We start from the raw sequence: 11,977 nt of genomic DNA, 5'->3' as shown, positions 1-11,977 counted from the left end.
TCCCTGTCAGAGCCCAGGAGGTTCCTGCTGCACTCATTCCCACATCCTAGGTGTGCCTTGGCACAGGGCCTGTCTGGCCATAACAGAGATAATTGAGAGATGAACTGTAGTAGGGCTCTGTGCAGGCTTTGTTCCCTGCCTCCTTCCTTCTGGGACAGACAGAGTTGCCAGAGTTCCCCTTGGATTCAGCTTGTCCCTCCCACCCAGTGACAGAAATCCAGAAAGTTGTCTTGTAGGAGGGGTTCAGGTCATGTTCAGAATGCGAATCAGGCACCCTGTACTGGAATTCACCCTGTGGGTGCTGCACGTGAGGGGAGCAGCCAGGACTCACTTCAGGATGGAGCCTCAGTTTTGGAGCTGGGTGTTTCCTCTTTCCAGGGGAAATTCAGGCTGCATTCCCAACCCCAGGGCTGCCTGGGAGCACGGTCTGAAGGATGCACTCAGGCATGGGGAGATCTCAGCAGGGTTGTCATTGCTGAAGGTGGCACAGAGACCTCTTGGGCTGGTTTCTGTGGCTCCTGCTGACTCCCAAGGCTAAGAGCAGACCCCACTGCCCATGGAAAGGGATGTTTATGGCTGGGCCCCTGCAGCACCCACTCAGGACAGCAAGAAACATTTGAAGCAAATCAGGGAGAAAGAGGGTAAAGCCTAGCTCGCCAAGAAAGGAGGCAGCAAGCAGATATCTGGGAAAGGTGGAAAAAAGGGCATTTCATGATCAGGGCGTGTACTGGTGATCACCCACCCTGCCTCTCCTGTAGAACCAGGGTACAAGATGCCAGAATACAAAAGCCAGCCAGATACAGCCTTGCACACCCATGTGGAGGCACAACTCCTTCCCATCCAACACGTGGACATCACACAAATCCTCCTTCAGATGCAGAAGAAGTCACTCCGTGCTGCATACACAGATGCACCCACAGCATTTTGGGTGTATGCACACCCACATGCTTCTGTGCACATGCATGACTTGCCCCAAAGTTGGGTTTTTTTGGCCTTTCCACCCAGTACCCACGAGCTCTGCCTACCCCCCAACCCCCCAACCTGGGGACAGCAGAGCTCTGCAGCCCTGCCCTGCTCATTTGGGTCTTTGAGACTGCAAAGGGTAAACTGGGACCAGAGGGGGGGGCCTGAAAGCAAACTAATGATGAAAATGTCTCCTCCATGCCTGTGCCTTAATTAAATGCATGGAGAGGCTCGGCGAAGCACATCTGTTTTCAATCTGGAGCCCTTTGATGGCATCAAATGTTCTTTCCCCAGATCAGGGGGGATGGAAATTCTGGGCTGGCTGTGGCAGCTCGGAGCCCCGGCTGCAGCCCCCGGGAGCAGCGGCCTTGGCTGCCCGCGGCCGCGGCCCCTCACGGCCGCTGCCCGTCCTCATCCCCTCACGGCCGCTGCTCATCCCGGGTCCCTCACGGCCGCTGCTCATCCCGGGTCCCTCACGGCCGCTGCCCGTCCCGGGCCCCTCACGGCCGCTGCCCGGCCCCGGCCCCTCAGGGCCAGCACACCCTGCGGGGACCTCTGCTTGCTCGGGAGCTCCGAATGTGCCCTCGGGTTTTCTCGTTTCTTTTCCCCCTTCCTTTCTGTTCTTTTCACTTTACTCCCCTACTGGTCTGTTTCTCTCAGTTCTCTGCTGCACTCTTCCTTCCTTTTTCGCTGTTTTTTCCTCTTCCTTCCCTCTCTCCTGTTCGCACTTTCTCTCCCATTACCCTCGCTCACCTTTTCCCTCTGCATTTCTCATTTTCGCTGTTCCTCCCCACCCTCCCCTCCAGGTGCAGCGCCGGCCGGCAAGGGGGCCCTGCCCAGCAACCCCTTGGCTGGGGCCGCCGCTGCCACCCCCGGCCCGGTGCCACGTCCCGGCGGGGCCCCGCGGGCCGCCCTCCCCCGGGTGCCCGGAGCCGCCCCCGCCGTTTGAAGTGCAGGGCGGAGGGGAGGGGAGGGCAGCGCAGGGGCGGAGGGAGCGGAGCCGGCGGCAGCGGGGGCGGAGGGACGGGGCGCACCCGCCCCAGCGGCCCCACAGCCGCCCTGCGCCTCTCGGCCGGCGGCAGCTCCCCGCGCCGCCGCCCCGGCGCCCCGAGCCGGCCGCCGCCTCTCCCCTCCGGCATGTTTTAAGCCCGGCCCTGCCCGCTCCCCTTCGGGCTTCCCTACCCGCCGCCGTCGGGTCCCGTCCCGTTCGCCCCGCTGGGCGCCCGCGGGGGGCGAGGGCAGAAAAGCCCCGCTCGGCACCATGGCGTCCAGCTATGCCCACGCCATGGAGCGGCAGGCCCTGCTGCCCGCCCGCCTCGACGGCCCCGCCGGCCTGGACAATTTACAAGCCAAGAAGAACTTCTCCGTGAGTCACCTGCTGGACCTGGAGGAGGCGGGCGACATGGTGGCCGCCCAGGCGGAGGAGGGCGGCGGCGAGCCCGGCCGGAGCTTGTTGGAGTCCCCCGGGCTGACCAGCGGCAGCGACACCCCGCAGCAGGACAGTAAGTGCGGGGCATCCTCCCCTTCCACCTCTGGCCGGGGCAGCCGCCGCGGGCGGTGCCGGCTCCGAGGGGGCTCCGCTGGTGCTTAGCCCGGCTTCCCCCGAGCCCCGGCGGGGTCGGCACCCGCCGGAATGTGAAAACCTTTGGTTTCCTCTAGCAAAGGGCCGACCTGCCCTCCACCGCCGCGCCCGTCGGGTCCGGCGCCGTGGCGCCTGCACCCTGCGGGGAACCGGAGAACATCCCGGGGAGCAGAAGCGGGCAGCATCGGGCCCGCGGGCTCGGCCCCCTCGTCCATTCCTTGGGTTGGGCTGAGAACGGCGCTTGGCTGGACGGGGCGAGGCGCGGTAGGCGCTGAGCATCCATCCTTCTATCCATCCCTCCCATCCATCCATCCGCCCCGGCCGGCCGGCCCGTCGCAGCGGGCACCGGCGCCGTGGTTAGCGGCACACCGGGAGGCTGCTCAGGGATCTGGATGGGGTCCGCACCATGGTCCGATGCCCTGCCGGCAGCGCCGGGGCTCGCAGACAGCCCGAGGTGCGTGCGCGGCTCCCAGGTGCAGATTGCCGCTCCCCGATCCGGGCAGGGCAGGGGGCACACGGGGTTCGGAGCTGCCCGTCCTGAACAGTCCGAGCTCGGGTAGCCGTGACCCAGCGGCCGTGGGCAGCGGGATGGGCGCCGGCTTGCGCGGCGTTTTCCAGGCGCCGCGTGTTGTTTTCCAAGGGCAGCGCTGTCAGAAAGGCTGAGGGGGATGTGCAAGGGCTGTGCAGGGTCAGTAACCCGCCTTTAGCCGCTCTCTGTTAAAATAATTACATCCCCGGCCGCCGGGAGTTCCGTGGGGGTCCAGGCCGGCCGCGGCTGCGGACACGGGCTCGCTTCCGAGGGAGCTTCCCGGCGAAGAACGGGGAAAAGCCAACAAAACGAAACGAGGAGCGAACGAAAATGCCAACTGCAATTTTCGTTCGCTTTTCGATTTTTTTGTTGCTTTGGTTTTTGTGGCTTTTTTTCTCCGCGGGAGCCGCCTCCGACCCTCTTTTCCCCGTGGATCCGACGTGGTTTTCTCGGTATTCCGAAGGAAACCGAGCTGGGGCGGCGGGGAGCCTTCCCAAAAGCAGCCGCTCCTTGCAGAAGCGCCCGTGGGATGCCCGGGCTCGGCCCGGCGGGAGCATCCTCCAGGAGCGCGGCCGGAGCGGCTCCTCTGCTCCCCGAGAGCCGGATCGACCGCCGCCGGGACGTGCCTTAGAAATATTTCCTCCCCAGGACCCGAAAAACTGCGATTTCTGGCTCTAAAGGTGTGTATTTTAGCGGGGCAAACAGTGATTGCGGCTGCCCCCGATTCGGCAACTTGTGCCGCTGGAGAATCTGCAAGATATCAAATGCAGACAACTTTTTTTTTTTTTTTAATTCTGTTCTCTACCCAATTTAGTTTATCATATTTTATTTGGGTTTACTCCTGATTTACTACAATTTTCTCCTGATGTTGCCCCTTGCCAACCGCGAGTTCGGTCAGCGTGGAAAAGGAGAACTGCATTTCACTAATACTCACCTTGCTCCTAAAGCATGAAAAAAAACCCCAAAAAGCAGTCCAAGGGCTTGTTTTCTAGCCAGCACTGCTGAGCAGGGACCAAACTACAGCTTCAAATAATTTAGAAATTCTCTGAATGCTGTAAAAGTTTTAATACCGTTGCGGTGAATTAGAAAGTTTTAGAAGTATTCTAAAGTAAGCAACGACAAAACAAAAATGAAAGGGAGAGGAATAAATTCCACCAGGTTTATTGGGCAGAACTGTCATCTGGGCTTTCTGGTTCTCTCATGGATGCATTTAGCACATCCCGGCAGTCTCTGTGCCTCAGTTTCCCTGTAAGTGTTATGCAATCCATGCAGGAAAGGGACTGTGCTGGAGCTAGGAAGTGCAACAGAGGTAGGAGCTTTTCTTGGTGAAAAATGAGAACTGGTTCAGTGGAAAAGCTAACACAGGGCTCAGTTACTCTCCATGTTTTTAAGTGAGAAAAGGTAAAAGCCGTTTGAAGAATTTGTAGATTTCTCAAGAATACTAAAAATGTTCTTGCAACCTGAAGGAAAATCAGCTGATCTGCCAGTGATTTTTGTTCCAAACTGAAGTGAAAAACCAAATTATTGGCGCTGTTTTTGTAAACAAAAGTTAAGCGAAGAAGTTTGATGCAGAAATTACAAAAGGGTTTGTGGGGATGTTTGAGATTGAAGAAAATATTTCACCACTGTTTTATTTGAGAGAGATTCAGGATAAAACATTTATTAAAAAGAAAAAAAACATTCCTGGGAGTAGCTGTGATTGTAACATTTGCAGGGAGAGCTGTCCGTGGGTTAAGGAGCTGAGTTTGCAGCAGCGCTGCGGAGCTGTCATTCTTACCTAGTTCACTTCAACTCGTAGCTCTGAACACCTTCCCCTAAAAGCTGATAAACATCAGGGCAAACCTCCCTGCCTCTGCAATCATAGTTCCAATTTGTGACAAAATAACCTGTTGAGATAAAACCAGCTCTTGCTGTGGTATCTCAGCTTTTGCTAACTCCAGCTAAAGCTGGGGTGAAAATGCTGAGTTCAGGGGATCCCCCAAACTTCCCAGAAAAGGCAATGATCTCCTATTGCTTTTGTGTCCTTTGAGGGTGGCAGAAACCTGTCACTTGTCTGTGGCTTCCCAAAGCTTGTGGCTCTGGGGTAATTCTCAGTTGTTTTTTTCAGGTTTTTTTTTTTTTTTCAGATGGGTATTTTTCTGCTTTTTCTTTTTTTTCTTTTTTTTTTTTGTTGGTTTGTTTGAGGCTCACTGTTGATGGCTCATAAAATGGTGTGGAGAGAGCACGAACAGCAAAAGAAAAATTGTTGCGCTGGGACTTCTTTTGTAAGGAGGGAATAAACCGTGCTTCAGTCCATTACACGCTCAAGCTCTGTGTTTGGGAGTTTTTGCTGTCCTTTAATCTCTCTTCAGTATAAAATGCTGGCATTCAGGTGGGTGACAGATTATATCAGGCTAATTCCCAATTAAAGCTGGACACAGGCTGCCTGAGTGCCCCCATGATTTTTTTCCTGTCCCGGTGAGCGTTGTGACCGCTCAGTGCTGCTGCTCCTTCTCCAGGAAATGCCAGAAGCCCTGCTGGGACAAGGTGAGTGAGCTCCTCTGCTCAGGCAGGTCAGGAGCATCGTGGGGCTTCAGCCCCTCTTCCCTGGCAGCAGGTTGAGGAAAGGCTTTTTCAGCCCTCTCACTGTTGGGTGATGGAGCTCGTCTCCCCAGGATTTTGCAGAAAGGACTGAGGGATTCAGGGGGGGCTGAGCATGGCTGCTCACTGCAGCAGTGTTTGGAGGCAGTGTCCCGCTCAGGCTGGAAGGATGAGCTGGGGCAGAGATCTCTCCTTTGCTGCCTGGGCTTAAACCCTCTGACTGCTGCTCCTGGCTGTCTGAAACAGCATCCTGAGCTGGAGGACTTCGGGTCTGCTCCCACATGGCTGTTCATTTTGCCTTAATTGCCTCTTTTTAATCAGAACAAGTGAGGCTGCTGCAGGAGTAATATTGAATTGTCTGTGCTCCTGTGCCTCTCCATCCTTCACCAAAAAAAAAAAAAAATTGTAAAAAGAGGTGGAAAAGCTCTGCCACTGCTTGGAAATGTGGAAAGCAATTCCTTGGGCTGCCGAGGTGCTGAGGATGAAGGTGAGAAGAAGCACCTGGGACATCTGCAGGGTTTTCTTTGCAAACCTCTGCTTTATCTTGGACTGTTGAGCATCTCTTTTGTTAGTAAATCACAGCCCTTATTCCCTGAAAACGCGGAGTCTGTAGACAGGGGATGTACAACTGATAGATAGAGGAGGGAAAAACTGATTAAACCCAGGAGTTTTCTTCCTGTCTTGTCCTGCTGATGGACAAAGAGTCTTGGGGCACCAACTGGTGCTGGTGTCCGCAGGTTACACTGGCGTGAGCCGGGGAAGCCGCCGGTGCCTCAGTCCCCACCAAGAGCGGCAAATCTTCCTCAAGAAAGACTCTCCCGAGTTCTCCTCTTCCAGAAACTGAAGCAGGAAAAGCCAGGGTCAGATCATTACTATTTTTAAGGTGCTTGTTGTAAATTATCTGCCTGAAAAACGCAGTTCTTTGTCGGCAACATCTTTGCGCGTGCCGGTTTTACTGCGCGTATCCTCAAGGCTTTGAGGAGAGCTCGCTTGGCTGCAGGTTGAGTAACAGATAAGTAACACCAAGCAGTTGTTAGAAGTTTGATTAACTCCTTTCTGTTGGTGTTCCTTGTGCATATCTATCTAATTCTGGCTCAGGCTGGCAGATGCGTGGTTATTGCAGCAGTATCGCGGTGTCAGATATTTTTCTTGCATCCCTGAGTCCTGCAGTTTGAAGTGGGAAAATGTTTTGTGTTTGTTATGTAAATTCCTGGACAAAAGAAGATGGAAATGTGGCTCTGCTACATATCTGGAGCCTTAAAAAAAAGGCGCAAAGAAATAAACAAAAATGGTCAAGGTACTGTTATTAACAAAAAAGAGCCATGTGAATGTAAAGGAGGGAGCTGGCTCTGTTTGTGAGTGCTTTTCCTTTTGAGGGGTGAAAGAAACTTCTATTTGTTTGTGAATTTCACTTTTTTTCAATCATAATCAGTTTTGCTTCCTGGTTCTCATGGTCTCATAATTTGCTGATGGTATTTGTGTTTTCAATCCATCCACTCAGAGCTTCCAACTTTTTAATTTGAAAAAGATTTTGCCGAAGGTTTTTACTTTCCCTCCTTCCCCCCTTAATGTAATGAAAACATTTCCATGAAAATTAGATTTTGAAATCTCTCATAAAACTGAAAGGTTTGGTCTAAACTTCTTGAACGCTTTTAATGAACATCAGCTTTCTGTCATCTGCACTGAGTTTCCACTGCTAGCCGGTCTATTTTCCATCTTTTTGATGATGTATAAAGCAGTGATTGCATGGGAAAATATTATCTCAGGGTTAATTCGTGCAGGCCTTACTCACACGAGTCATTGCATGTGATTCAATGGACCACTTATGTGTGTGCCAGTTGATGAGTATTAGTGTTTGAAGACCTGACCAGCAGCCTTGAGTCATGCAAAAAAGGTCTTTTTTTCGGTTGGTGGAGTATTTTTGTGCGGGCATGGAACGGTTTTGCTCTGCAGTCGGGTGCTCGATCTTTTTCCTCTCGGCAGAAGTGCAGAACGCATCAAAATCTGTGATGTGAGAGAGTCTGAAAGGAAGAGCAAGAGCACAGACAGAGCAAAAGCAGGAGGGGCTGGGAGAGTTGGGTCTTTCACAAGGCAGACACAGAATTACAGGGCTGTAATTCCTTCAAGGATGTATTTTTATTTTTCCCCCTGGTAACCGAGTTGACTCCCATGGTTTTTGACATCACCAGAATGAGTTGATGGGATTATAGGTGTTTATTCCTGGTTGCGAGTTGTTTATGATATATTTAATCGTTTTTGAAACCCATATTAAGTAGCCCTGAGGGAGCTGTGTTCCTGCTGGGCCTCTGTTGCATAATGAAGTACATCACGAATATTTACCAAGTGTCACAGTATTCCAGACTTGGGCCTCTGTTTCTGGGGAGGATGAATCACTGCACTGCTGGTTCCCCACCCTGCTCGCCTTTCCTAAAGGAGGCTTGGATTTTGGGGTGGATTATGGAGATTTGAAGCAAAACTCATCACAGTCTGTCTGGAGGAGCTGTTGTCCACGTCTCTGATGTTTGAACTGTCCTCTTGGCTTTACATGCAGGGTACAGAAAGGCTTCAGCTTCTGCTTGGGTGGTGCAGCAGGTTTTTAGTCCGGTTCCCCCAAGAAAAACCTGTTGTTTGGTCACTGCATGTGAGAAATATCTTCAGAACCCGCTGGCTGCTCTGGTGAGAGAGCAGACAGCTCCAAGGAGAGGTGAAATGGTGATCTGGAGGGTATGGAGAAAGATGGCAGCAGTGCCTCCTCCTGAGGGGGAGATGCAGCATGAATCCAACCTCTATGACCCACTGGAGATCTTTATGTGTTACAGACTCAGTGGAAACTCACATGTGTAGGTGTAGGTGCCACCAGCCCCACAGTGTAGGGATTTGTCCTTTGTCACCCTGTGCCGGGACAGTTTTCCCTTGTCCAAGGCCAGCACAGCTCCCATAGCTCCTCAGCACCTCAGGGGCTTTTCAGCTATGATTGGTTTTATGGAATTCGAGAATGGTTTGGGTTAGAGGGGCCTTAAAGAGCATCCAGTTCCAACCCTGACACCTTCCACCATGCCAGGGTGCTTCCAGCCCTGTCCAGCCTGTCCCTGGACACTCCCAGGGTCCAGGGGCAGCCACAGCTTCTCTGGGCAACCTGTGCCAGGGCCTCACAGGGAAGAATTCCGTCCATTTCATTCTTAGCTGGAGATAACTTGAAGTTTTTCATGGCCCTGCTCACCTGTGCATTGTAAATGTGGGTTTGCCCTGGAAATCTGTGCTGTGTTCCTAACCCGTGTTTCCCTTCCTGCGCTGTTCCTGCTGGGCCCAGCTGATGCCTGGAAGATTGTGCTGTGAGGTGGGGTTGGGAGCTCAGCAGAGCTGCCCTGCCTGTCTGCTGGCACTTTGGGGGCATCACTTAAAGAGAAGTTTCTTTCAGGTGAGAGAGTCTGGAGGATTCTGGCTGAGAAGGGAAGGGAGCAGTGGTGCTGAAGCCGAGGGCCACCTCCTGCAGTGGAAAACGTCTGCAAGGATGAGTCTGTGAAGGCCAAGAGGGAAGAGAGGCCTGATGAGCAAGCCAGGGAGCATCTAATTCAGCTTACATAGCGTTCTGGGCTCCTCTCTCACCTCCAGGGGCCGAGAAAAGGTTACACCACTGTTTAAAGCACTGTCCCAGACAGTCTGGATTTCATACGTGCCCATGTGAAGTGAACGTTTGCCTTGGGGTGGCAGCCCAGGACATCCTGGTGCCTCGTGTTCCTGGAAGGGAAGGTTAGATGAGAGGCAAAGGGAGCCAGCTGCACTCTTAACAAATCACTACATCCTATTGCAGCATCCAGTTCATATTCCACCCAAATTTCCCCCCATTCTGGCTAGAGAAATTTTCCTACAGGAGAAACTCCAGCCAGTCAGCAAGACTGCTGGGCAGGGCAAACATCCAAAGAGACGTTCAGGATCTGGCTGGGACCCTCTCCACGTCTTGATGAGCTGCTCAGGCAGCAAAACTGCTTTTGCACTAAGAGCTGGAACTCATCAGCAGCTTGGGGACACTGCTTCCTGCTCTGAGCCCACCAGCGGATGGACTTCTCCTCTGGCCTCGTTGACCAAAGCAAAATCCAAGTTCCCCATGCTCCTGCCAGTCTGGGGCAAGAGGGAATTGCCAGCGGCAGCTGCTGAGTGGGCAGACTTGGGAAAAGAAAATGGAATCAGGCTCTGAAAGGAGCAGCAGGACGCTGGGATCAAAGCAGGGTGCCTGGTGCTGGTGGAGCAAGGGTGGGTGGCTGCAGAAGGCAGCATCCAAGCAGCTTCCAGCCCTCTCAGTGCAGGTGCTGGAGCAGTGAAGGTTGAGGTTTTGAGCTCATGGGAGCCTGGAGTGGTCTCTCTGCTCTGGGGTTTGCTGTTCTGCTGAGTGAGTGGTGGCAGAGCTGGGCTGAGCTGCAGCTGGTGTGCCAGTGAGGCCCTCAGACCTGCTCAGTGCCTCTGGAAATCATCTTCTTTTTTGGAAGTGTCACTAATACGATCCACATTTGTATAAAGAAGAAAAAAAAAAAAAAGCCAGGGATGCTTGCAGCTTTCAAAGAGCTGTCACTTCTCCCCGTGTCAGCTCAGCCGCAGCGGGGCTCGGTGGGGATGGATTGGACTTAAAAGGGAAAAGTGCCTGAGCCATAACGGTGAAAACAGAGTGTTAATGCTCTGGGGCTGCTGCTGCAGAGGGCTGGCCTTGCTGGTGGCTCTGCAGGCAGCTCCTGTCCCCACCATGCCTGGGCTGCTTTCCCAGCAGGCTGTAGAGCCCTCTCCCCACATTGTGGCCCGAAGTGCCAGTAGCGCTTTGTGCTGATGGTCCTGCCAGCAGCCTCACCCTTACCCTGGGTGGAGGGAGGGCACAGAGCAGGGCTTTGTGAGTCCAGCACAGAGTTCCTGCTCGGGGTGGCTGGTTCCTGTGAACCAGGAAGGCTGGAGACCAGGCTGTGTCCCAGGGAAGGCTGGCTGTAGGCATGGGCTGCTAGCGCTGCCTGTCCAGTGCCGAGTACTTGAGCTTGTCAGAGGAAATGTGGTGGTGATTTCACACTGAGGGAGAGGAAGAAAGCTCTCAAGACCAGCCCAGAGCCAAGCTCTGCATGCTGCTGCCTTTACTGTGACTGCTGATAGGACTCTGTCCGTGTCTGTGCAGGGGAGCTGAGGTGGGAGTGGAAGCACAGTGTAGATTTGATGCACACACACCACACAGCCCCTGGAGGAGGGCGATTCCCCGTGTGTTCCCCAGGCAGTGAGGGCCGCTCCACTTGGGAGAGCTGCAGGGCAGGTTTTTAGGGTCAGGTGTGTGCTGGTGTTGGGAGCAGCCTACCCAGAAAAGGCTTGCACCCAAAATCTCCGTTGGAACAGAAGGGCTTTTCTTCCTCCAAACATCGGACCAGATGACCCAGCCTGTCTTTTGTCGCTCAAATACACCTTTGTGTGTTGGCCACAGAATCTTGAGGTCTGTTTTACTTTATACTCCCTGCCATAACTTGACCAGGATCACCTTGCCATGCCTCAGTTTTCCTACCAACGTAACTGGGTACAACCCTGAGCCCTAATTAGGGGCTTTGGAGTTTTCTGGCTATGTGTGCTATGTAAGAGCTTGGCTTAAACGGCCGTTTGGGAAGATTCTCCTCCTTCTGCACCATTCCCAGCAAACTGCTGTTCCATCTGCTTGTCTTTGTAGAGTTAGTATTGAGAATATCCCCTTCCAAGACCTGGAGCAATCTCAACAAGGTTTGTTCCTGCAGAGAACCCTCCTGATGCTCCTGAGTGCACCCCATGCCCTTGGGGCCAGAGCTGTTTGCTGTGTGCACCCGCCATGGGCTGGGATTGCTTTCAGAAGGTTTAGATTTTTCCACGTGGATGTCAATCTCCTGAACATCTTGGGGTGCCTGGGCTCTCCACAAGCCCAAGGGATGCAAGGAGCAGCATGTGCTGATCAGCTGGAAGGTCCCTGGAGTGTTTGGTGGCAGGCAGTGAAATTCCCAGCGGCTGGTTGGGATGGTCACACTCTTTTTCTTGGCTACAGCCTGCTCTTGAATGTTTGGCCAAAAAAGATCGTTACTTAGAGTTTGTTTCATTTGGAAAACTTCTGATACGTGTCATGGAAACTAGGAGGACTGCTCAGGAATAAATGCTTGCAGCACTATGCTTGTTTGTGATTTGTTTTTCATTGTTTTCCCTCAAAAATTTTTTTTAAAAATCAACTAATCAGTAGAAAGAAACAATCACCTGTGATTTAGGAGAAGGATCTCTCATTGTAAATAATAAATTAGTGTCAGGAGACCAGGCAGACAGAATGGTTGATGAATATCCTGCAGGCT

General features: G+C 53.2%; 1 protein-coding gene across 1 annotated transcript in view; it reads left to right on the top strand.

Moving 5' to 3' along the window:
- Positions 1 to 1,947: 1,947 nt before the first annotated feature.
- Positions 1,948 to 11,977, top strand: part of PRRX1 (paired related homeobox 1) — a 38,297-nt gene continuing 28,267 nt past the window's right edge. The window contains exon 1 of the mRNA XM_064427563.1: positions 1,948 to 2,465. Coding sequence (XP_064283633.1) covers positions 2,225 to 2,465 — 241 coding nt within the window. The 5' untranslated portion in view covers positions 1,948 to 2,224. The remainder of the gene's footprint in view (positions 2,466 to 11,977) is intronic.

Source organism: Passer domesticus, chromosome 7, assembly GCF_036417665.1.
Source record: "Passer domesticus isolate bPasDom1 chromosome 7, bPasDom1.hap1, whole genome shotgun sequence".
NCBI lineage: Eukaryota > Metazoa > Chordata > Aves > Passeriformes > Passeridae > Passer > Passer domesticus.
This window is presented reverse-complemented; position numbering and strand designations above follow the sequence as displayed.